This window comes from Solanum dulcamara, chromosome 7 (assembly GCF_947179165.1).
Source record: "Solanum dulcamara chromosome 7, daSolDulc1.2, whole genome shotgun sequence".
NCBI classification, from domain to species: Eukaryota; Viridiplantae; Streptophyta; class Magnoliopsida; order Solanales; family Solanaceae; genus Solanum; species Solanum dulcamara.
Window position 1 is genome coordinate 76,676,021 of NC_077243.1, and position 27,303 is coordinate 76,703,323.

Sequence of the window (27,303 nt, forward strand, 5' to 3'; positions counted from 1 at the left end):
AATTAGACAATATATGATAAGTAAATCAAAATCGATCTTTCTGTTATGATAATTATTATTATTATTAATAATAATAATAATAGAGGTATATTTTGAATCGTGAAAATTCAAAGTACACCGTACACGCCACATTCAAAATGCATTTAAAACATGTTTGGAAAGCCACAATATTCCAAATTGTGAGCTTGTTAGGTTAAGATATCATCAATACTTGTCCACACATTAGCACAAGTTGTGCCATGACTCAAAAAAGTGAATGTTGTATCATTAAATGTTTGATGCTACTCTCTTTAAGTGAATGTTGTATCTTTAAATGTTTGATGCTACTCTCTTTAAGTGAACCAAGTTATGTGACAATTAGTTGTAAGCTTTATGATTCGTGAATTTTTATATATAAATTTATGTTCTGCATTAAAAATTGTGAATTCAAATAAATTCATTATTAATAATCTGTATCAAACCATATATATATATATATATATATATATATATATGTGTGTGTTTGATATTAAATAGATTGAATTACAATTTGTAATTTAATCTATTTCAATCTAAATAACTTTTAAAAAGATTAATTAATTTATTTATTTATCAACTCAATTCATTTTATTCCGCCCAAACTCACTAAAAACACATATACACCATGTCAGCAGCCTAGCTGTGATTGAATAAATGGCTTAATAGGACCAACATATGGATCGTCCAAAAGAAGAATTGTATTAACCTAGCTGTTTAATCAATTGGGGATATAAATGGCCTTTAATTTGTTTGGATTCTGTCCCTCTCAAATCTATGCTACGGATTGAGACGAATTCAATAACTTTTATTTAAATTGACTTTAATTTTATACGTACATATATCAATAATTTAAAGAATAAACCAATAATAAAAGTCGAGTTACTATAAAATCATAAGATAAATAATAAAATATGATTTATTAAACTAAAAATAAGAAAAAAGATAACAATGTCATCACATCAAATCGATCTACACGTAAAATAAGACTTTTCATTATTACTTAAAGATAAATTTTAATGATAAAATACAATAAAATTAATGTACGACTAGAGGTATACAAACCAAACCGTCAAATCAAGCCGAATCAACGAACCAACTCAAACCGACTTGTGGTTTGGTTTGGTTGGTTTGGCGTTGACAAAAATAAACCGACCACTATTAATAGAATAAAAGTCAAATCGAATTCAAGCCAAACTGACATAATACATTTATAATTTTTATCTTTCTATACACAAAAAATATTTATTATAATATATTTTGTAAGTATTTTTTAAATTAGCTTATAATTTTCAATGTTTACATGTATTATTAAATTTATGGGCTTGTAATATGACTAAAATAATTGACATGTGTTGTATTTTTTTATATGTTTTCCAAAGACAATGTCTTGACGATGTAATTGTATATCTTATTTTTTATGATGATTTTTTATTTATTCAAGTGTCTTTGAGATGTCATTAAGCAACATAATCACACGATTAAGAAAACAACTTCTTCAATTTGATCTCTTTTTCAATCATGGTATAATTATAAGGAAAAAAATTGAGAAAACTTACTAAAATCGAAACCAGAAAAACCGACGCTAGGTCGGCTTAATTTGGTTTATAAGTTTAATAAATCGGCATAATTGATTTAGTTATTTATAATGAAAAATCAAACCAAATCGACCTATATACACCCCTAATAACGACCATCGGGGGAAAAAGGCGAACAACTAATATGAGGCAAAAAATATAAATAAAAAAATATTTCAAGGTAAAATGACAATAATAACCCCACAAAACACAAAATATCATGATGATTGGCGCATTAAAAGCGGTTATCTTTTGCTTCTTGTTCTTGATTATATATAAAACACATTTTAACGCTGCCTACCAACTGTTGGCCGAATTGCCTCAGAGAAAAGAAAACGAAATTTGTGATCTATGCAAACCAAACGATTTAGTTATTGAGGATTTTTATGATTATGAGTGGATTTGATCAGTTACAGTGTTGTTACAATTTAAGCCGCATCATTGCTGGCCTTCTTCTCTTCATGCTTTATCATTCTTTCCAATTGATTTCCAATTTCTTGATTCCTATACACCCTTAAAATAGATTCCCCACACACCCTTTTCTTTCCACTCACATTTCGTCAATTCTTCGGATAGAAGTAACCCATTGTTGAAATCATGGAGCTCAAACCGAACGATTCTGGTTAGTTTGTTAATTGTATCGAATTCTTGTTCATCTACATTGTACCTGGAGAAAAATCATTATATATAATTTATCAACCTGTGTATAAAAGGTGTTTGTATACAATTATGGGTTAAATTGTGTGTGTATATCTTAAAGAACTTTCCTATATTTTGTTAAAAGAATCGTTTAACGTATATGTTGGATTGGGTCATTACCTGAGATTGAATTTGGGCTGGTATATCATTTTTTCGTTTGTAGTTGACAATTAAATGAATGCGTAAAAAATGTAGGTGGTGGGTTTCGAACAGGCAACCTAGCGAATGCAAAGTGGTGTCGAAACAACTGGTCAACACAGCGAGCTTCATTCAATTATGTGATTTAATTTGTATTTACACATTAGAATATCAGACGAGATGGTGTATTTGCCTTTGGTGGTGATCTTATTGTCTTCAAATCTTGGGTCTGCATCTGTACATGAAAAGAATTGCAACTTATTAGTTCAATTTAGCTTCAAAGATTAGTCAAATTGAGAAACTTGTTAAGTGCCACATAAATTGGGATGGATGGAGTAATGTCTTTGTGTTTTGAGAAATTACCGGATCGGTTTGATTGTGAATGATTACTGTGATTGCTATGATTTTACTGAAAATAATAGATGAAAAGAAATGAAGTTATATCGGAACCATCCTTTATTCGTCAAGAAATTGAACTTAAAATAATGCTGTTAGCATGTGTTATATGTGTGTGCTTATATTTTTATAACTCGGAGCTATGATTTTTATGATTGGGCAAAATGCGGATTGAATAAGCAATAAACTCTTATATTATACGCTTTCAATATCCCTGGAGCTTTGTTTCAAATGGTAAAAGAAGAACATTGGGAATGGGGAAGGAAAACATTAGTAGTGTGAGCCCCGATGAGGACTAAATCTTGGGTGTTTAAGTGGAGGAGAGTAGAATGGTGAGCTCATATTCTGAGTTTCAACTTATATCCAACTAAGGTTGGGCCAGCTAACCAAACAGGGGATTTTCTCCGATATAAAAAAAAATGTTCTACAAATTATTTGTTTACAAGTTGTGCCATTTTTCTTGACATGCTTTATTGGAAACATAATGCATCTATGAATTCTTGGAATTAAAAGAAAAATGTTAATCACTTCTTCTGCTTTGTATAGTAGTGAAGCCACTTTTTCTCCATTCTTGTAGTATTTGTTACCCTTAGAATTTATCTATATATATTATGGCCATGAAACTATTGGTTGACTAGGCACTTTACCACCTTGCTTAGGGAGGCCACATGGTTCATCTCCGTCGGTCATTGTAATTGGTGGAGGTATCTCAGGGGTAGCTGCTGCACGTTTCCTTCAGAATGCTTATTTTAAGGTGAGGTTACTCATGACTCTAAACCCCTTTCACATGTAGCGACTTTTTGTTCTAATTTATTTCTTGCTTATTAAGCTGGTCTATTTTTATCCAGGTGCTCTTGCTGGAGTCACGAGATAGACTTGGTGGTCGCATACACACTGACAAATCGTTTGGCTGTCCAGTTGATATGGGAGCTTCATGGTGAGTAAAACTAATCTTTTCCTCTCCAATTCTTTATCCCGAACTAGATGCTTATTCCTGTTATTCTAATTGCATCTCAGGCTCCATGGAGTGTGCAATGAAAATCCTTTAGCTCCATTGATACGTCGGCTTGGGCTCTCTATGTATCGAACTAGTGGTGACGACTCAGTGCTGTATGACCATGATTTGGAAAGGTAAATTGGATTTTTCACATTTAGTTACAAACTGATTTTATCATGTTTAGTGGACATGTTTCCCTTTTGTTAAAACACCTCTCTCTCTCTCTCTCTCTCTCTCTAAATGGAGGGGGGTGGCTTATCTCTTAGTTACACCTTAGATTTTTGGCTTCAGATTTTCTAAGTCCTGTTCTCTGTCTTCATTCTGATGCATCACTCAAAATCGGGGTAAAAATCTGTTAGCTTGTTCTTGAATTGTCGCAATAGCATTTTCTGCAAGAAAGTGTCTTGCAGTTTATGTATTCTGTTTCATAATGAAATATCTCAGGAGCTTGATTATGTTTTCTTTCTTTTTAAAGCTGCATGCTGTTTGACATGGACGGTCATCAAGTTCCTCATAACACAGTTGCTAAAGTAGGAGATGTATTCAAGAAAATCCTCGATGAGGTTGGCTTTGCTCTGTATTTATTTCACCAAGTGCTATTCCTTTTGAGGTTTTTATAAAGACGCAAATGAATGATTATGTCTATCGGCAAATGCAGACCGAGAAAGTGAGAAATGAGAATAGTAATGACATATCGGTTCTTCAAGCAATATCTGTTGTATTGGACAGGCATCCTGAGCTGAGGTATGGGGAAAAATGCTTCTCTTATAACCTAACTTATGTTTGTTTCTTTTAAATGCGTAATCTAGTTTCATTTTCTGATCTTATATGCTGCTTTCAGGCAAGAAGGAATCTCTCATGAAGTACTGCAGTGGTACATATGCAGAATGGAGGCATGGTTTTCTGCCGATGCAGACACGATCTCTCTGAAAACTTGGGATCAGGCAAGTTTTTTTTCTGTTATTCTAAGTTTCTCCTAAAAGAGTAATTTTGAATAGTATGTGCATCTAAAAGATTTTCTTACTATTCCCAATCCCCAAAGACTGATATTCCTCATCCGAATGGCAAGGCTCTAACTGCCAGGTTCAATAATGCAATATGTAAAAAAACTATCAAGTATTTCAGAAGTTTACGGCAAAACTCGTGTTATTATAGCTATCCTTTTCAGATATCTACATACTTCCAGATAGGAAATTTTGGGGTTCCATACATTAGATGCTTTAAATTACCGCCATTAGGATATGATTGATGGAATAATTTCCTAAATGTGTAATATTGATGTGGTTTTTATTGTGTACAGGAGCAAGTTCTTACGGGTGGTCATGGACTAATGGTGCAGGGTTATCACCCGGTGATTGAGGCATTGTCAAAAGATATTGATATTCGTTTGAATCACAGGTATGATTGGGGTTTTCGGTGGAAATGTGAAGTTTGACATATTGTTTGTTGTTTCTATAGCTTGTCATGCTGTTGGCTTTTCACTTTAGAATCTGAAGATTAATGCCAGCACTTGTGACTGTTAAACCCATAGACGGACCAACTTGTGGACTTATGATTGAATCTTCTTGTTACAAGATTCTCTACAGGAAAGTTAAGAAAAAAATGCAATCCCTTTTCGCCACATTCTTTATATATATATATATATATATAGAATTGGGGGAAACGGGAAAGAATATTACAAGGTGGGGAATCGAAACCCTCACCAACAAGGTAAAAATTTCTGGTAGCCAACCAACTGACCTACTAAGAATTCCCTGCTTCCTCCAACATTCCTCCACAGAGACACCAGTTTTTTTAGGTCACACCACAGTCCGACATAGACATCTCTCCTCTCTCCCAACCCTTATCCCTAAAAAAGGTTAGGCAACTGAACAATGGGAGAAAATTCCCCGGAAGGGTTTCATCTGCTGGAAATGTTGCTTTCTTATTTGTATTTTACCTTTTTTTCAATCACTTCATAATCCATGATGGGTTACATGCCTGCATCAGAGTCGATTTTTTGCCTTGGTAAAATTTGTCTGTTTTTCTTGGACATCCTGAGAATGTCAGCTGTGATGTGACTTTTTTTAAAATAACCGAGAAATTTCTGAGGAATACTGGGGCACAATTTGAAACTCGGCAGTTGATGTGCCTATCCCTGTCTACCTTTCTCCAATTAGATATTAGGCTTTTGTCCGTGGCAGAATTCAAGGTCGTGACGCGTGCCTAACCTATACCGCGGGCTACACATCATGCGAGCTTTTTGTTCTTACCACTAAACTGAAGCTCTGGGGAGAAGCTATAATACAACTTTTCTGCTGCACACTCTTTAAGAATTTCTCAACACCACACCCAAATCCCAACCCAAGCCTCAGTGTTTTCAAGTATTGGCTGTGAAGAATTAATGAAAGAAATAGATTTTTAATTTTTGCCAGTAATTTCTTATCTTGATTTACCTAGACTTTAGTCTCCCGTTTTGTCTGAATTTCTAATTTTCCATTGATCTGAATTATTAGGGTTAAGGCGATTACGGATGGGTATAACAAAGTGATGGTTACAGTTGAGGATGGGAGGAATTTTGTTGCGGATGCTGCTATAATAACTGTGCCTATTGGGGTCCTCAAAGCCAACTTAATTGAGTTCAAACCAAAATTGCCAGATTGGAAGCTTTCTGCAATAGCAGATCTCGGTGTGGGCAATGAAAACAAGATTGCATTACGATTTGATACTGTATTTTGGCCAAACGTTGAATTGTTAGGCATTGTTGCACCTACCTCTTATGCTTGCGGGTATTTTCTAAACCTCCACAAGGCAACAGGGCATCCAGTCCTTGTCTATATGGCTGCCGGAAGACTTGCTTATGACGTAGAGAAATTATCAGACAGAGAGGCGGCTGATTTTGTTATGCGTCAGCTGAAAAAAATGTTTCCTGATGCACCTGAACCTGTGAGTAATACTTGGTCCTACATAATTCTATTACAGTTATTACTGCTGCATGCATTATTTGACTATGTTGCTTGGACTCTCCAAAAGTGTTGAAACACGCATGTCGGATTCTCCAATACTGCATTACTTTTGGAGGATATGGCATGCACCAACGACATCTTGAAGAGTCCGAGCAACATATATGGTTAATAACTAAAAGATTGTTTGGAAGTTGCACAGCTTCGTATTCATTTACACTTCCTTAAACCCCTGCAGAAAAACTTGTAAAGGGAAAATAGCGAAAAAGTGAAATGAGGAAGCATATTGAATCTAGTACTCTTTTCTTTAATTTGACTCTCAAATTTTCTGAATTTACATACTACCTTTTGTTTATCACCAGCAAGGCAACAGATCGATCTGTTTGTCGATCTAACAGACACTTCCTTAAATAGTGGATAAATTGGTCTCAATGAGAATAAAAGCAGTGAACCATGTCTAAACTCTTTCCAAATAAAAGTTTATAACTATAGCTGATAGCTATATATCTGGTTATTATTTGCAGGCTCAGTATCTTGTATCACGCTGGGGAACAGATCCTGACTCCCTAGGATGCTATTCGTATGATCATGTTGGAAAGCCAACCGATATATATGATAGGCTTCGAGCACCCTTAGGTAATCTATTCTTTGGAGGCGAAGCCGTCTGTATGGATGACCATCAAGGGTCCGTGCATGGTGCATATTCAGCCGGAATCATAGCTGCTGAAGATTGCTGCCAGCATCTTATCAAGAGACTTGGAAGTGTTCAACTGGTTTCCTCCAGGGAAGAAATTCTCAAATCCATTGTTCCCCTTAGGATTTCCAGGATGTGATCATGGAAATTTGCTTGGCTTAACTAGGTCTGAACGTCGTCTAGTTTACCTTATTTTTTTCCCTTGCTTAACACTAGTGTGCTCTGTAATGATGAATGAAGTTGTACTACTTTGTGCATCGGGCCGCTTTTTCTTTTTTGTTTCTTCTTTCAATTGTATTTTCAAACGTTTGAAATATATGATTGTTTTGCATTATATGTACAATTTTATTTAACGTGCAATCATTTCTTAAAAGGTAAAATCTTAATCGCGTGAACATAAAATTTAGGTTAATTTTAAAATTTTAAATATTAGAAAAATAATTAAATGACTATTTTGTCAACCGTGAATGATATTTTGACATGAGATTTCATAGTTTTTTCGAGTTTTAATAAAAAAAATTAAATATTAGAAAAATATGCTTGTTTGTCTGGATTATTTCCTTGAAAGTTTTTAGCATTTCAAAAATAATTCATAGGGTAAAAAAATGAGAAATAGTTTATTTAACCAATAAAATTATTGTCATGTGATCAGGAGGCCACACAGTTTCAATCTATGAAAACAATCTCTTACAAAAATGTCGGATAAGAAGACGGCATATAACAAACCTTTATGATCCAACCTTTTCTTGAACTCCGTACATAGTGAGACCTCAATGCACCGACCGAGCATGTGACCTAATAGGCGAATAAAACTCACAAAAAAAATAATTAAAATTTGAATAAAAAATATCTAATTGAAACACTTTATTAGGAGTTGAGGTGTTCAATTGATACATAACTTAATTTGAGTGTCCACAAATATCCTGACAAAATTTAAAGGGTTGATTATGTTACTCCATCCGTTTCAATTTATTTGTCTTTCTTTCTTTTTTAGTCTATTTAAAAAAAATCTCTCTTTCATTTTTTAACAATTTTTTTTAATTTCAATTTTTCACATGACATATTTAAGATTACAAGATAAAAAATCATTCTAATAATAACACTACAGCAAAAATAGCTTTTAGTGGCAATTAATTAATTTTCATTGAATCTTATGTCTCTATAGATTTTAGGGATATTTACAAAGAATGTTAATTGTCTCTAACATATTTAGTAATAATTAAGCTATTATCATAAATTAATTACGCTAAAAATTATTTTTGATGCAGCGTAAATTGAGAAGGTACTTACGTCTTTTCCCTATTATTAAACCATTAATCTATGAGAAATCAACTAAAATAGATCTCTAATCTTAAGACATGTATCAGAAAAAATGAAGGTACTTTAAGTAGGATAATGGGATTAATTTAATATTATATGTAAACAAAGTATTGTTTTTATGTTTTGTAAATGAAGAATTAGTTGGCTAGCTGCAGTAAATGTTAGGATTTTTAAATGATTATTTCTCTTTTAATAATTATTAGAATCTGAATCAACATTAAAGAAACTGATTACAATAAATTGAAAAATAAATGAATTACGTAGTCATGTCAAGTTAAGTTCTATAAAATGATGGTTGTTAGACCTACATTGTTGTACGATGTAGAGTATTGTTGGCCAATAAAAAACGTTCAAATTTAGAAGATGAGGATAAAAAAGATGAGTATGCTCAGATGGATGTGTAAATATATTATGGAGAGATAAGAAATTAGTAACAAAGTTATACGGGACAAGGTGAAAATGACATCTATGACAGACAAAATGACGGAAGCGAGATTAGACTTGGGCCATGTGAAAAATGTGTTGGTGAAGAGGTGTGATATATCGACTCTGACGGATACTTTACGTAGGATAATGGGATTAATTTAATATTATACGTAAACAAAACGTTTTTCTTATGTTTTGTAGAGGAAGAATTAGTTGGATGCAGTTGTATAGGAGATGTCATTAGGATCTGAATCAACATTAAAGAAAGTGGTTATAATAAATTGATGTCTTATTTAGTATTTACTTAACCACATTGAATTTAATCTGGTCAACAAGATATTATCTGTAATTAACTTCTCTACGCAATATATTCAAGAACAAAATCTTTATGAAATTGAAAAAAAAAATTACGTTGTCAATGAATAGCTTTTTTTGTAAAGGCAAGTTTACATAGCGTGGTGGTTAGACTTACACGGTTGTATGGAGCTAAGTATTTATTAGTCAAATACGTTCAAGTTCAGAAGATGAAAATAACTTAAATGAGGATTTGGAGAGTAGGGGTGTGGAAAAGGTGGATCAAGCCTAATAGCACCTGGTTCATTTGAATCCTTTGATGTGTATTATGAATTTATGTGTAAGAATTCACTAAGATTGCAAGAATTAGTACGTCTGAACCTATGGGGGTGGGGGGATGCGACTTTGTTTTATCGGGTACATTTGAACTCAATAATTTTGAAGTGGTGTGGAAATTATATGTAAGAATTCACTAAAATCATGATAAATAGTAAATATGAACTCATAACTTTCAAAATTTAATTGGTATGTGTGGGATGGGCTTTAGAGGTAGGGTGGGAGTGCGGAGGAGACAATCAATCTAGAATGTCACTTGTCAAACTTATTTTCCTTTCTTCTAAAAAAAAAAATCCCTCATTTTATTATAATGGATTTTAAGAATGTTTTCATTTGTTTCTTGAAATTGTGAACAGGAAATGATGAATAAAATGGAGATATATATAGTTCAATATGATAGAGCTGGATATGGGGAAAGTGACCCAAATCCAAAAAGATCCCAAAGGAGTGAAGCATGTGACATTGAAGAATTGGCTGATCACTTACAATTTGGATCAAAATTCTATATTATTAGTAACTCCATGGGATCTTACCCCAACTTGGAGTTGCATCAAGCACATTTCCCAAAGGCAAGTCTAAACTCCCCCCCCCCCCCAACCCAACACCACTACCATCACATTTTTTAGTCTTTAATTTTCTTTGTGACTCTTTTTGTGATGGATTCACAATTTAAAATTTATGAGATTTTACAGATTTAGTTTACAATTAAATATTTATAAATATTTGTTGGATATCACGATATGAACAAAAATTATTGAGTCACGTGAACCGAATACTTTAGAGCTAATGATCAAAAACACATATAAACTATCATTATTTTGCGAGTTTCTCATTTCAACTATCAGTTATTCTCTTTTCCCACCTAAACTATATATCACCATCTATCTTTTTTCCTACTTTAACTATCAACATCTATGTATTCAAACACACGCACAAACTTTTCTACATAATGAGCAGTGCTTCAATACACACGCACAAAATCTTTATCGAAATTAAAATTGAAAGTGTCTAATAGGAATACTGATCATATGTTCAGATGCTTGATTGAAAAAGATTGGAGTTCAAGCGTACCGATCGGGAGCTTTGCCTACGAGGTAGTTTTGTTCAGATCTTGTATTTGTATTTACAAAATCCACTTAACATGTATAAATATTTTATCCAAAACCCAATAAATTGCATTTTATAAATTTTAAAATTCATAAAATCAAAATTCTAACTCCGTCACTGTTTATTGATAAGTTTAAAGTGCTTGTTGATGTATTCTGCCCTTTATGATTTTGATCTTTTAGTGTTTATATATATAGGTTAGCAGGTGTGGCATTTGTTGTCCCCATTGTAAATTACCAATGGTCATCTCTTCCTCATGATCTCATTGATGATGATAAAAGGAAAAAAGATTATTGGTGGATGATGTGTCTAGCTAGATATGTTCCTAGATCATTACTACATTGGTGGGCTATTAGAAAATCATCCACATCTTCTTCAACCAATGATGATTCAAGACATTCCTACTATACTACCAAGGATTTAGAGCTTTCCAAGAATGCACCAGGATTTGAAACATTTTTCTATGGTAAAGTTAATTAATTCAATTTCACAGTCATCTCAGTGTTTTGCATATACTTTATTACTATGCTTCAAATTGTTGTTTAGTTTGTTACTTAAAATTCATGTGTAATGTGTGTATAATCGATGTATAATCTTGTATACGAGTTAGAAAAGTAAACAGTGAATTCGTCTGACTATTTATATAAAGCTATTCTTTCTTCTTTTTTTTTTATTTTCATGGCTTTAGATAGTGATGGTAGATTAAGGTCATGTTCTCATTCAGGGACGGGGTCGGGGACGAGGGTAAGGAGGGGTAAGTGGGTTAAAGGAGCGTCTAGACTGAGAGTTGGTTCTTGGAACATTGAAACGTTAATGGGAAAATCCATAGAGCTAGTTAAAATTCTAAAGAAGAGAAAGATTAATATAGCTTGTGTCCAAGAGACCAAATGGTAGGTTCTAAAGCTAGGAAGGTAGACGGGTATAAGCTTTGGTTTTCAGGTAGATCGAAATATAGGAATGGGGTAGGAATTTTAGTAGACAATGATCTAAGGGATCAGGTAGTGGAGGTTAGGAGAGTCAACGATAGGATGATGTCGATTAAGGTGGTCGTTGAAGGGAGCACATTCAACATTATTAGTGCTTATGCGCCACAAGCGGGCTTAAGAGAGGAGGATAAGAGGCGCTTTTGGGAGGATTTGGACGAGTTAGTGGGAGGTATACCACCTACTGAGAAGCTTTTCGTGGGAGGGGATTTCAATGGGCACATCGGGTCTATTTCAGGAGGGTATGATGATGTGCATGGAGGCTTTGGCTACGGGGTCAGAAATGTAGGAGGCCTTTCACTTTTGGAATTCGCAAGAGCTTTTGGGTTGGTCATAGCCAATTCGAGTTTCCCAAAGAAGGAAGACCACTTGGTAACATTCCATAGTTCGGTGGCTAAGACTCAGATAGACTTTTTACTCCTGAGGAAGGTCGATAGAGGTCTGTGCAAAGACTGTAAGGTCATTCCGATAGACAACCTTACAACCCGACATAAGCTTTTGGTGATGGATTTAGGGATCAAGATGATGAGGAATAAGAGGGTCGGGGATGATCGACCTAGGATCAGATGGAGGAGTTTGACCACTACAAATGCCCTGGAGATGGGAGAGAAGTTGAAGTCCATGGGGGCCTGGGATAGTAATGGAGATGCGACCAGTATGTGGGATAGGACGGCTAGTTGTATTAGGACTGTGGCAAGGGAAGTGTTGGGAGTCTCGATTGGTAGTCATAGTCGGCATCGAGGAGACTGGTGGTGGAATGGAGAAGTGCAAGAAAAGGTGGAAGCAAAGAAGATGGCGTACGCAAAGTTGATAGAAAGAACAGATGAGGTGGAGAAGTGGACGAATATGGAACTTTATAAGATAGCGAGAAAGGAGGCGAAGTCGGCGGTTTCGACGGCAAAAACAATAGCTTTTGAACGCCTTTATGCTGAACTAGAAGAGAAAGGTGGGGATAGAAAATTGTTCAGGCTAGCCAGGGCGCGGGAGAGAAAGGCACGCGATGTGGACCAAGTGAAGTGCATTAAGGACGAGCATGGAAAAGTATTGGTAGACGAGACCCTCATTAAACAGAGATGGCAGTCCTATTTCCATAAACTCTTGAATGAGGAAGGGGACAGAGACTTTGTTTTGGGAGATTTAGAACATACAGGGAGGCATTGCGATTTTGGGTATTACAGGAGTATTAAGGTCGAGGAGGTTAAGAGTGTCGTTCGTAGGATGCGCTGGGGAAGAGCAACCGGACCTGACGAGATTCCTGGGGAATTTTGGAAGAGCACGAGCTCGGTAGGTTTGGAGTGGTTGACTAGGTTATTTAATGTCATCTTTAAAACGGCAACGATGCCCGAAGAATGGAGGTCGAGCATAATGATCCCTCTATACAAAAACAAAGGGGATATCCAGAGTTGCAACAACTATAGAGGTATTAAGCTACTAAGCCATACTATGAAATTATGGGAAAGAGTGGTAGAGATGAGGGTGAGGAGAGACGTGTCTATTTCAGAGAACCAGTTTGGATTTATGCCGGGACGCTCAACTACAGAAGTCATCCATCTTATGAGGAGACTCGTGGAGCAGCATAGGGAGAGGAAGAGGGACTTGCATATGGTATTCATCGACCTAGAAAAGGCTTATGACAAAGTCCCAAGAGAAATACTATGGACATGTTTGGAGGCTAAAGGTGTACCTATGGCATACATTAGGGTGATCAAGGACATGTATGAGGGAGACAAAACCAGGGTAAGGACAGTAGGAGGGGACTCAGAGCACTTCCCAGTGGTGATGGGGTTGCATCAAGGATCATCTCTTAGTCCTTTTTTATTTTCCTTGGTGATAGATGGATTGACGCGACAAATTCAAGGTGCGGTGCAATGGTGTATGCTTTTCGCGGATGATATAGTCCTGATCGATGAGACTCGCCGCGGAGTTAACGCTAAGCTGGAGGATTGGAGACATACCTTGGAGTCTAAATGGTTTAAGTTGAGTAGGACAAAGACAGAGTACTTAGAGTGCAAGTTCAGTGAGACACCTCAGGAGGTTGGCGTTGAAGTTAGGCTTGGTGCTCAGGCCATCCAAAAGAGGAGTAGTTGCAAGTATCTTGGGTCTATCATGCAAGGCTGCGGGGAGATTGACGATGATGTCACACATCGTATTGGAGTAGGGTGGATGAAATGGAGGCTCGCTTCCGGAGTGCTATGTGACAAGAATGTGCCACCAAAACTTAAGGGCAAGTTCTACAAAGTGGTGGTTAGACCGGCTATGTTGTATGGGGCGGAGTGTTGGCCAGTTAAGACTTCTCACATTCAAAAGATAAAAGTTGTTGAGATGAGAATGTTGAGATGGATGTGTGGGCACACCAGGAGCGACAGGATTAGAAATTAGGCTATTCGGGACAAGGTAGGAGTTGCCTCGGTGGAAGACAAGATGCGGGAAATGCGACTGAGATGGTATGGACATGTGAAGAGGAGAGACACAGATGCCCCAGTGCGGAGGTGTGAGAGGCTGGCCATGGATGGTTACAGAAGAGGTAGGGGTAGGCCGAAGAAATATTGGGGAGAGGTGATTAGACAGGACATGGCGCAGTTACAGCTAACGGAGGACATGACCTTAGATAGGAGGGTGTGGAGGACCCACATTAGGGTAGAAGGCTAGTTCATAGTCTCGTTATTCTTCTCTATTCATAGGCGTAGTAGTGCATTACGATCTCTTGCGCTTTGACTTCTGATTTCTGTTATTTCTGTTATTATTTATTGCTTTCTATGCTTTGATTACTCAATTTTTTTACCTGTGACGCCTTCATTATTTATTTAATCGTTATTTGTTATTTGTATTTATTTGTTATCTATTCGTTATTTGTTTGTTGTTTTTCTCATAAAGCTTTTAATTTTCTATGCTTATCTAACATTTTTTTTTATGCATTTATGCTTTTACTGAGCCGAGGGTCTCCAGGAAACAGCCGTCCTACCTTGGTAGGAGTAAGGTCTGCGTACATTCTACCCTCCCCAGACCCCATGTTGTGGGATTTCACTGGGTTGTTGTTGTTGTTGTTGTTGTTGCTTAAGAAGGGTATTTCAATAACGTATGATTTTTTGTTTATGTTGTGGATCTTTACATAAATAGTTTGTTGAATTAATTGTTTACTCTTCCTAATCGGTATGCAGATTACACACACATTATACATTGATTATAAATATATTATATATTAATCGACTATTTTTAATTTAAGCAATTGAGTGGACGGTTACTTATGTTATCTCTTTTATATTACGTTAATGAATATGCAGATTATACATTGATTATATACGATTATACACATATTATGTATGAATTATACAAAGTATATCTCAATTAACTACTTTTAATTTAAGCAGTTAAGTGGACGGCTATTTAAGTTATTTCTTCTATGTGATGTTAATGATCAATGTTTGACTCTGAAAAAGAACAAAATGGACAATAATTTGGGGCAATACAAGTAATATTCACATGAACTGATTAAATTAAAAATAGTCAGCACATGTATAAGATATTCATGTATGACATAGATATGATTGTGTATAATCTATGTATACCAGTTTTAAAAAGTAAATAATATATATGCTCGACTATTTATGTGAGGATCCCAAAATACTAAAGCTTTTGACTCTTACTTTTCTACTTGTCATGTACAGGAAAACCTAAGGAACAGAAGTGTTTTTGACAACCTTTGTAATGATTTCCTTGTGGCTTTTAATAAGTGGGATTTTGATCCATTGGAGCTAATTAGTTGTCCTGTTCTTGAAAATGGTAAGAGTAATGTTCACATTTGGCAAGGTTGTGAAGACAAATTTATTAATTTGAAACTACAAAGGCATGTTGCAAAAAGGTTACCTTGGATTCAATATCATGAAGTTCATGATCGTGGACATGTATTGATCTATGATAGTGTAGTTTGTGAAGCTATCTTAAGGTCCCTTTTGATTGCCCCAATTATAAGTGAACTATTCAAAGTTCAAGATAAATATTTGAATTTTTTTGTATTTTGTTCTTCATTTACATTTGCTAGGTGATAAGTTCAAGAGAGTTAATTACTTATATTTATGATTTTACTTCAAATTATTTCTATTTTCAAGAATAGTTTGACTATTACTAATAGGATAAAAGTGGAAAGTGATGTTTAATTTACGTTCTAAACTATTTTCTTAATAAGTGTGCATTGTCTCACAAATTTATTTAATATGGAATAGAGAGGGGAACACCTAGGCAAAATTATTCTAGATAATGTCATAACTCATAATTTAAATTTATATTGTATGACACATAATTAGAGATCATGAATGTAATTACTTACTGGTATTCAAAAGCCAACAAAATATTTGCTCATACATGATATTAATAATAAGGAAAAACCATGATTTGCTTGGATTTATTTGAATTTTTTTGTGATTTAAAAAACTAATGTGAGTACATAAATAAGAAAGAGAAAGTTAGACATGATAGCATTAATCAAGTGTATTTAGAAAATGTTTGTTGTTTAATTAATTGAATGAAAACTTTTGTTGCTATAAATACAGTTTATAAAGTTGAGAATTAAATAATTGTATGCCGACCTTAGTAATGTGAGCTTATAACCCAAATGAAAGCTTTAAGGTGATGGAACATTGGATTAGTCCAAATGATAGGGTTTGGGCCAGTACTATACTGGACCGCCCTCTCTTTGCAGTGGAAGGATTTCGGATCGGTGCAGCCCAAGCCCATTAAATGCCAAATGGACTGGTCTAAATTAGACCATCACTTTTTCTTCCTAATTTGTTAAACATTATCCCACTTTTAAAGAAAGTTTAGTGATTTTCCTAATAAGTAAATAAAATTTAATAATTTTTTAATACAATAAAATATTTTGATTTATGTAACATAATTAAAATTTTGAGAGTCAAATAATTTAAGTTTGACTATATTATTTAGGCATGGAATCTTCAAGACAAACGTAATAATTGAGAATTCAAAATATTTTTAAAATGTATGAAAAAATTACCGTTACAGATATATAGATTTATTTAAATTTCGAATTTCGAAATTGAAATAGTTGATAGCGTAAGCAAGACAAACGTCACTAGTAACTCCATTTAGAGATGTCACCAAAAGTTACATGATTGATTAATTAAACTAAAAACTCCACAGCAGCCACAAAAGTATATAATACTACTATTCAAACACTTGATTATAATAACAAAAGTCCAAATATTATAATATTACATTATGATATTATATATTATAGACGAGACAAAGCAAGAATTTGCTCATAATATCTTGGCTTTTCTCTGTTGACTTGACTTGTATTTTTGCTTGTTTGATTTGACTTTTGTGACACAACAAATGTTTTAGCAATTGTTCTCAAATGATTTTTTTGTACTTTCCCAGTTCCAGTCTTGGGCAATTCTTCAACAAATTTAACCTTTTTTGGCACCATAAATCCTGGCAAATTTGATCTACAATGTGCAATAATGTCCACTTCTTTAATTTGTGAATTTTTGGTCAAAATTACAAATGCACATGGACTTTCACCCCATTTTGGATGTGGCATAGCCACAACAGATGCCTCTACTACCTTTTTATGCTTCATTATAACATTTTCAACTTCAATACTACTAATATTTTCTCCACCAGAAATTATAACATCTTTACTTCTATCTTTAATTTCCAAATATCCATCTTGGTGAATTACACCAACATCACCCGTAAAAAACCAACCATTTTTGAAAACGTCAGAATTCGCCTTATCGTTTTTGAAATACCCTTTCATAATACTGCTCCCGCGCAAGCACACTTCTCCTATTGATTTTCCATCATGTGGCACGCTCTCCATGTTATCAAAATTTTTCACATCGACATCGGCTAGGGTTAATATACCAACCCCTTGTCTCGCTTTCAACTTAGCTTGATTTTCACTCGGCAATTCATTCCATTTATCTTGCCACTCGCACAAAAAGGCGGGGCCAGTGGCCTCCGTGAGCCCGTAAGCATGGACCACGTGGAAACCGAGCCTCTCGATTTTCTCGAGAAGCGAAACGGGTGGTGGTGCACCACCCGTGAGGATTTGGACTCGTGTGGTTATGGGTTTGTACTCATGTGGCTTGGCTTCAAGCAAGATGTTGAAAATAATAGGTGCACAACACATGTGTGTAACATTATGTGACACAATGTTTGTGTACATTTCATGGGCAGTTGTGTTTCTAATGCAAATATTTGTCCCACCACGTGCTGCTATGCCCCATGTGAAAGTCCATCCATTGCAATGAAACATTGGCAATGACCATAAGTACACTGGCTCAGTACCCATTTCCCAACCTAATAATAGGCTCAAAGTGCTCAAAAATGCTCCTCTATGACTATACACAACACCCTTAGGCTCTGACGTCGTACCTGTTGAAGACATAATTAAGTTAATAAAAATACTTTTCGTCTAAATTTATATAATGGTATTTAACTTGACACTGAATTTAAGAAAGAAAGAAAAAGTTTTAAAACTTATGTTCTGAACTAAGCGATAGTTGTATTTGTGGTTATAAATCATCTTATTAAGGGTAAAGCTAAATTGTTACTAACTATAAAAAGGTTTTATTAAGACGTGCTAAAAAAAGAGTGTCACATAAATTGGGTAGAGGAAGCACTACTTATAATAATTTAAATTCTTAGATGAAACGATCAGACATTTTCAATAGTAAGTACCTGATGTATAATTCAAGGTGATTGGATCCCATTCGTCGGTGATTTCTTCGGGGACGTAACTCGGATTTCCTTGGTGCACGAGTTGCTCATACCCGAGCTCACCTAGCCGGATTCCGATAGGGGAGTCGATGTCATCGATGACAACAACAAGGGGTATTCTTGTCATTTCGAATGTTGCAAGTAGTTCAAGGGCATTTTTAGCAATTTTTAGGTACTCATAATCAACAAAAAATACTTTGGCTTCAGAGTGTTTGAGAATAATTGCAATGTTCTTAGCATCTAGCCTTGTATTTATTGTGTTCAACACAGCCCCTGCCATTGGCACAGCAAAATGCATCTCATATATTGCTGGAACATTTGGTGCCAAGACTGAAACCTACATATATAAGCAAAGATAATTAAGTACTATATGTTTATATATTATTGCTTATTTTCATGTTCATGTGTTAATTTTGGTTGAGGAAAACTATAGTCAAGCATATTAAGTAAAAATGCTAGCATGTTGCTTTAAAAAAAATGTCTCAAAGACATTAGTCATGTTAGAGGTTATATTTATACACTAATACTGTGAAAACACTTGAAAAACACAACAAGAAGGAATTAGTTATGAAATTTGTCTCTAATCTGTCACTAAATAGCCCATAGCTAACATGATTTATTTTATAATTTGTCGCTAACCTAATGTAAAATGAATTAGCGATAGATTTTTGTTATTTAGCAGCAAAAATTGTCTGTCGCTAATTCCTTTTCTTTCTTTCTTTATTTTTTGTAATGAAATGCTTATAGAATCAGGTCACTTATTGTAAGTACATGTAAATCTCTATAATAAGTATTACTCGTAGTAACTAACATGAGATATATACCATGTTAAACTACGTATCGATAATGCATCAGATCTTCACACATTCAACATATATAACTTAAATCAATCATGTTTAAAGGATAATCGATTGATTTGTTGTACTTACCACGTCGTTCTTGACAATGTTTAGGGATCGGAGAGAGGAAGCAAGGCGACAACAACGCTCATAGGTTTGCCTCCAAGTGAAACGGACATTGCCATAGATGATAGAGGTCCTATTAGCATAACATTTTGAGGCTCTTGTTAAGAAGGTGAGGGGAGTAAGAGGCACATAATTTGCTCCATATTTTGGTAAATTATCCATAAGATTAGAGTAAAAGTTGTGCTTTTCAACAAGTATTAAAATTTGTTGAAAAGATGAAAATGTAGTGAGGTAATTTAGAATTTGTATGCAAAAGATGCAACTAAGATGGGAAATTTATATAGAGGAAAAAACAAGTGTAGAGTCAAGACTATGTGGCCCATTATGGGTCCCTAAATGGTTGTTTATAGGTGGAAAAAATAGTGAAATTGCAATGAATTTGTGTACTAAATAATATTAAAATTCAATCATATTTATTTCATAATTTAATTCCAATTTGTGGTTGTTCTTTCATATAAAAAGTTTTGGCTGCTTTGACCTCACCACTTCATCTTGGCTGGCCTAACTAAACACCAATCTTATATGCACTGATGATAGTGTAAAAATTAAAATTAATAAGCTTCAACTAGTAATAATAAATTAATTACTGTTTTTACTAAATTACTTATCTATTAATAATTATCAAGAGATTTAATTACTAGCTAGTGCATGATTTTATGATAAGTAATATATATACATTGATAATGTACATTGTACACCATCATGTCATCTTACTTCTTGTTGCATGTAGTATATTTCTCACGTTTAGATGAGATTTACCTTTGTAATTTGTAAAATCTATCATTTGAATTTAATGATCTGATAGTATAAAAAATTGTTATACCAATAATGAATAAAACTTAAACTTTCTTTAAGTTATATATATATATATATATATATACATCATTGGCGTAAATGACTTTTAATTTGTATCATCAGTTTATCTTATCTGTTATTACACAGATAGCATATATATTTCATTTATCAGATATTAAATCCCACAGTTAAAAGTGGTTTACCTGTACAAATTCTTTGGATTATCGGGTGGTATTAAAAAATTAATACACTAATAATGTATAAAACTTAAAATTAAATCTTTTTTTACTTGATTTTGTAAATATTTTTACACATCAATGCACAAAACAAAACTCCTATTTTTCATGATATAATCCAATTAACATCTATAATTATATTTTAGATAACCTAATTGTGCAATGTTTGGCTGTGATTAAGCAATCTTCAATGATAGATTTAAGCGGATGATAATGTTGTACGTCCTCTTAATTCATTAATAAGTTGGTTGCGATTATGCAATTTGTTTTCATTTTTATTGTTTAATAATTCATTCGATTTACGATATTTAATCTTAATTTGATGCTTCACAATTGTATTATTAGGCATGAAGTGAATTTCATTTTACCTAAATATTCCAACAATCAATTTTCCAAATTAACACTATGATTTATATAGTTCTAGTTGGCACGTGATCATTGGTCTTTTATAAATCTATAAATCAAAAATGCCACAAGTTTAATTTATCCTCACTTAATATATTTATATACAAGTATTTGACTACTTAAAATGTATAAACCAAGCAGTCAATTTTTTAAAAATAAATTTTTTTAGTAAAATAATTTTTTAAAATTGAAAAAAATATCTTTTTAGTGAAAGCGAAAAAATAAGTTTTACAAGTAACATTTTACATTGACTAATTGTGTCCTATCAATACACCTCATCTTCAACCCGCCTCCGTAGCCCAATTCCCACCACCCCACATCCATACAACTTGTTTGGATGGTTGTTACCTTTTGTATTGTGTTGTGTCATTAATTTATTTTGATTAATTTTTACATTTTATTATATTATATTATTAAATTAATCATTATATAATGACGAAAAATCTAATTTTATGTAACAATTGATTTGATATGATTGTATTGATATCTCCTTTTTTTTTAATCATTTTGTTATAATACTATTTTAGTTACCCTATCTTTTCTACCCCATAGTACCCTACTTTTTTTTTTTATTGTAGGCTTATCTTTCAAATTGTTGATGTGTGACATTATATAACAACGAAAAATGATGCAATATATCTAAATATAATATTCATCAAAACAATACAATGCAATACGATATATTATAAAATGATATGTAACAACCATCCAAACAATTAGTTACCCGCCGCCCCAATCTTCTTTAGTATTTGTCTAGATTACATATGCAAATGCTTTTAGGATATTATTTTTGCTTACGTACCAAACACAAAAAAAAATAAGTAAGAAACTCACTTATTTTCTTAAAAGATAATTTCCGATACATACCAAAAAAAAAATCGAGAAAACATTTTGCTTCTGATCGAACACACCCAGAGTCAAATACTTTTCTTATACGTCTGTATATTCAAAATCCCAACACTTTCTTAAAGAACATAATTTTTTTTTTCTTCATTTAGTAGTTAAAGAACAGAAATTGCTTACATGTTTAAATATCAATAGTACTTCTAATTATTAACCATCCTATGCAAATTGTATAAACTATGTGTGAATTTTGGCTTAATCATATATTCTTTCGTATATAAGAGGCTAAAAAGCACATAGCTCTTGGACGATATATCTGTTTGGGTTGTCTGCCTCCAAGCTAAAGGTGGAATACACTTTAAAAAATTGATTACTGATTAATATCTTCATTTTTTAATTTATTTGTAATGCTTTATTTTTTAGTCTATTATATATTTAAAATTATGCTAAAAGTGTTATAAATTATAATAATTAAGAATTTAAAATATTTTATTGTATATTTAAAAATTACGTAAAAATACTAAAATCAAAATAATAAACAATTTAAAATATTTGATATCTAATAAGAAGGTGTAAGCACACAACTTTTGATATCTAATAAGAGGCTACAAGCACATAAATTGGGACAAACAAAGTAACATATATTAGGCTCGTGTTGATACAATCTCTTATATCGTGTGTGCATATATACATAAAAAAAAGGGGGTCCAATGGCATAGATCTATAACAAATATTTATCGAGGATAGAGATAACATTATGAAATATTTTAAACGACAAAAATAGTCAAAATACGACCCTTACGCTGTTTTAAGTAGCGAGTAAATGAGAAATAATACGACAACTATTTTGAGACGGAGGGAGTTAATTTACTTTAAAAATCTCAAGCTGATAAACTTTGCTATTTCACGTTTTTTTTCTTTTTGACCAATTAGAAAGCCCAAAAAGACTAATATTATACGACTTTCTATTTATTTTCTTTTTTTCTTGACGGTCTTTCTTTAATTTCATATATTGAGAAAGAAAAAACATGCTCAAATAACGTAAACCACGTTGAAATAATATTAATCACAATCACATGCTAGTATATGTTATCTAATGCATTACTAAAAGTTTTCCAAGAAGGGAGAAAAATTATTGCAAAATTTCAGCATATACCAAATTAAATTTGACCAAATCAATGACTATATATACGTGTAAAATGTCATGGACGATTTTATCATGTTTATGATCTCTACCATGTTACTATAGTCTCTAGAAAAATAAACTCAAAATTTACATAGTATTGTCGCATAAATAATTATTTATATTATCATTGCATAAAATTTAAACTCGTATTTCATACCTACCATCATTGAATCTTAATATCAAAAGGCAAGTGGGATTACCCAAAATAGGTTAAAAAACACAAATTTGCCTTTATCTAAGAAAAAAACTTAATTAACCCCACCACATAAGGTGTTTATACTACTCCAATATACTTACCATAATATACTTATCATAATAATTAAGTGATTTAATGAGGTAAAAATATATATTTATATAAATTCATCATAATTAAGTGAGAGAAATGTATGTGCTATATATTTCATCCGTTTATTTATTATTTTTTTCAAGCCGCGGAAACAGTAAGGTAAGACTACGTATAATAGGCCCTTATGGTTGGATCCTTTCCGAACACTGTGCATAGAGGAAGCTTTACTGTACCGGACCGTTGTTTTTTCATTTATTTTATGTGATACAATTTAATTAATATGGGATAACAAAAGAAAGGACGAATTTTTAAAATTACATTGTCCCTTCTATCCCAATTTATACGGGTACTCTATGTTAACTTTAATTAATATTTTAAATTATATTTTTTAATCATATAAACATGAAAATAATTGCAAAATATTCACTCTAGAAGACCAAACTGTGGATGTGAAAACTTTTGGAACCAAATACACCCCACACCCCCACCGTAGCTTTAATTTTCAGAAGAAGAAAAAAAGCAGCCATTTCAGTCAACCCAAAGACCACTTTTTTAGGGTTTCTTTTTCTTCACTATTTTGACTTGACTTTTGCTTGTGCTCTCAATAATCATTAAATTTTAACCACCCAATTTTATAGATCATAGATTTGTTTGGGATCCGAAAATTATACTTATTTACTATTTCAATGAGATTTTAGAAATAATGATACTTTGAGCTAGGGGTGTACATGGATCGGATTGGTTCGAATTTTTTACAAACCAAACTAAATCATTTATGTCGGGTTATTAAATCTATAAATCAAACCAAACCAATAAAAGTCGAGTTTTTCGATATCAATTTTTCTCGGGTTTTTTCGGATTTTTCAGATTTTTTGGAGTTTTTTCGGGTTTCTCAGATTTTTCATAGTATCTAATAAAAAGCACAGAGCAGTGCTTCTTAAAAAGAGTTCTAGTACAAAATATCAACATATAAGATGGAGGCAGAACACTGTTTGAAGTTTTAACTTTATAATATAACTTTATAAGATGAGATTTTTTTGTATATTATTTAGATGAGCTTCTCAAGTCCAAATCTAAATGTAAGAAAGAAAACAAAAATTATAAAAAAAAATTAAAATTTTTTATAAATTACATTTTAATAAATATTTTTATTTATAACATAATTTAAAAATAGTATATCTATAATCGGGTCTGTTTGGGTTCGGTTTGACTTTTTTTAGTTAAAATCAAACCAACCCTATAATAGTCGGATTTTTTTCCAAACACCAAATCAAATCAAACCAAACCACTAGTCGGGTTTTTTTCCCGCTTTGGTTCGATTTGTCGATTTGGTGCGGTTTATCGATTTGCCCTGTACAATCCTACTTTGAGCCCTAAGTATTATTATAATGATAATTTATTTGATTATCAATTTGTTTTATATTGATTCGTGACTTTGCTTTTTATTAGAGCAAATAGCTATTGAGCTAATTAATTATTAATACAGGGTGAATTAATACAGTTTCAAGCAAACAAATACACAAGCAACACTCAAACTCTTAATAGTATCTTCTTCTTTTTTTCTTGATTTACTAATTTAGTTTAGTGTGCGTGTTTTGCACATATATGTTACGTTAGTATAAATTTTTACAATATATGCAACATTACATTCATTTAATTAGCAAAAATGTGTGTTCTTCTAATTATAGTAGATAGGTGTTGTACATGTATATTACATCAACTAATTAGCAGAAAATACGTACAAAAATGGATTGTTGAAGAATAGCAATTAACACTAAAATGAGTGCAAATATTCGCTTAAATGATGGAAAATGAGAGTTATAATTGTGCATAAACTACATGAAATATATTTTTAACCTGCAAAAATGTTAAACTTATTTATATTAGTTACATAATATTTGTATTTTATTCCGATAATATTTCTTTATAAATGATATTTTTGGCATATGTTTCTTTAGTTCTATCGCTTTGGTTGATTTATCATGATTAAACTTTTATTATAGGCAATGATGTTCCTCTTTCTAGTGTAACATTTAACGTCTACGTGCAAAATCATGTTACAAAAAAATAAATATAACCTAATGTCTAGGATTATCTTACACTCTTCTTTATTTAGTATTCATTGCATATCTCAAATATATTGAATATTATTTTTTAAAATAAATTTTAAAGCACATCCTTCATTTATGAAGGTTAAAGTTGAATATCAAGGATCATACGTCTGCAGAGACCTACTGTCCTATTATTATTTTGCATATGATTTAATGTCATCGTGTAAATCGACTGTACCTTTTGTTATATTATTACATTAGCGTGGGCGAATTTCCTTCAAAACCAGCCTGGTACAAAAAGGAAATTACGAAAGAAATTATAGTTATATAGTATTGTTCAAATAAAAATAATATTGTTATACAATAAATTTCAATTCATTTTAAAATTCTCAATATTGATATTTTTACCCCCATAAATTGGGTTCTAAAAATATTCATTATTCATAAGTTTAGATTGTCAGAATAGTTAAGAAGCTATAAATAGTCAAAACATGGATTACACTTTGATAGAAGGATTATATTTTGGGGAATAAAATTATATAAATTAGTAAGTACTATATATAAAGTTAGTTTAAACATTAATTTGGGAGAAAAATGTACATTTAATAAAACTTTGAAATGCTTTAAAATATTTAGGTAACTGCGCTCCTAACTACATTCCTAATTGTATGTTCACGTACATTATTAAGTACTCTATTAGTAAAAAAAATTCTCAAAAAATTTGACATAATTTTTTGAAAATTATGTTAGCTCATTGGGAATACAATTGGAGTACCATTAGATGTTACTTATCAATTTCAAAACAGAAACTACTTCAAAAGCACATATACCAATTTTTTTGTAGTACTAACGTTCCAAGTAATTGACTTTTTAAAGATTTATATAAAGTGAAATTTTAATTGAAAATCCTAAATTTTAGACATAATTCAAATAAGGAAAGATTTAATAACGAAAGCTCAATGAATTTTCAAGTTTTAAATATTAAAAAAAAAATTAAATAACTATTTCTTCTAATGTAAAATTTACTTTCAAACCATAGAAAAGGAGAACAACATTTTGCTAAAGGCCTTGTGCGTAAATCAATTAAAAATCATATACAAAGAAAACAGATTACATGAAATAGAAATTGGACGCTAAATGAATACAACATTTATTTTGTTGACAACTATACATGTTATTACATGAAGCAGTAGGAAAACATATCAATTATCATGTATATGGACATAGTGATAAACTTTATTTTACAGGCCAATAATTGATGTTTTTGAACTTGATCTTCACTTTATCCACTCATCATAAATATGATTGATGAAACAACTCAAATTCTCGAATGTATACCCCAATTAAGAGGTCGTATGTTTCACGTAAAATTTGATCCAAAATATTACTTAAATAGAATTGTAAATTATTATTTTCATATAAAGTAAAAGTCTAATTGATTTAAAACTGACAATTTATATATAAGTAGGCAACTTACTTTAAGAAAATCTATTGACCTCTATTTTAAAAAATTAGTTCTTCTAACTATCTAATCATTTAAATCGCTAGGTATTTTCTTTCTTCTACCAGAGGAACTTGCCCATCAGTCTAAGTCAACAGGCGACCTCAATTCAAATCAACTTAACCAACCTAAAAGAGGAGGGAGGGACTTTATATAGAAATCACCACACAAAAGAGTCAACAAACTAAAAGTAAAGAAAATAGGACTATATTAAAAGAATTTTGATATTTTAAAATATAAATAGTTTTGGATAATACCTTTTTTGTTCGTGGTATTTTAAGGCTCATATCTTTATAATCACGATTCAGGTTAAAGGAGATAATGCATCAGCTATGGTTCCAGACCTCAGTTGCACTACAATTCTACAAAT

General features: G+C 32.5%; 2 protein-coding genes and 1 pseudogene across 3 annotated transcripts; 2 read left to right on the plus strand and 1 right to left on the minus strand.

Annotated features, from left to right (window-relative positions):
- Positions 1 to 1,851: 1,851 nt before the first annotated feature.
- LOC129896640 (probable polyamine oxidase 4) lies at positions 1,852 to 7,818 on the plus strand. Of its 2 annotated transcripts, none has more exons than XM_055972573.1 (10): positions 1,852 to 2,214; positions 3,464 to 3,579; positions 3,674 to 3,762; positions 3,843 to 3,956; positions 4,298 to 4,385; positions 4,481 to 4,566; positions 4,664 to 4,766; positions 5,123 to 5,220; positions 6,318 to 6,747; positions 7,289 to 7,818. In XM_055972573.1, exons 1-10 carry the CDS (start codon positions 2,190 to 2,192, stop codon positions 7,595 to 7,597), a joined length of 1,458 nt encoding a protein of 485 aa, XP_055828548.1. In that variant the 5' UTR covers positions 1,852 to 2,189; the 3' UTR covers positions 7,598 to 7,818. The 2 variants fall into 2 exon arrangements, with proteins under 2 accessions (XP_055828548.1, XP_055828549.1); XM_055972574.1 differs by having other exon boundaries at positions 3,485 to 3,579.
- A 1,012-nt stretch (positions 7,819 to 8,830) lies between these two features.
- Positions 8,831 to 15,967, plus strand: LOC129894891 (uncharacterized; annotated as a pseudogene).
- Positions 15,968 to 16,995: 1,028 nt separating this feature from the next.
- On the minus strand, positions 16,996 to 19,846 carry LOC129895572 (trans-cinnamate:CoA ligase, peroxisomal-like). Its single transcript, XM_055971296.1, has 3 exons — positions 19,595 to 19,846; positions 18,627 to 19,002; positions 16,996 to 18,320 (listed from the first exon to the last, which is right to left on the minus strand). Exons 1-3 carry the CDS (start codon positions 19,790 to 19,792, stop codon positions 17,170 to 17,172), a joined length of 1,725 nt encoding a protein of 574 aa, XP_055827271.1. The 5' UTR covers positions 19,793 to 19,846; the 3' UTR covers positions 16,996 to 17,169.
- Between the last annotated feature and the right edge of the window lie 7,457 nt (positions 19,847 to 27,303).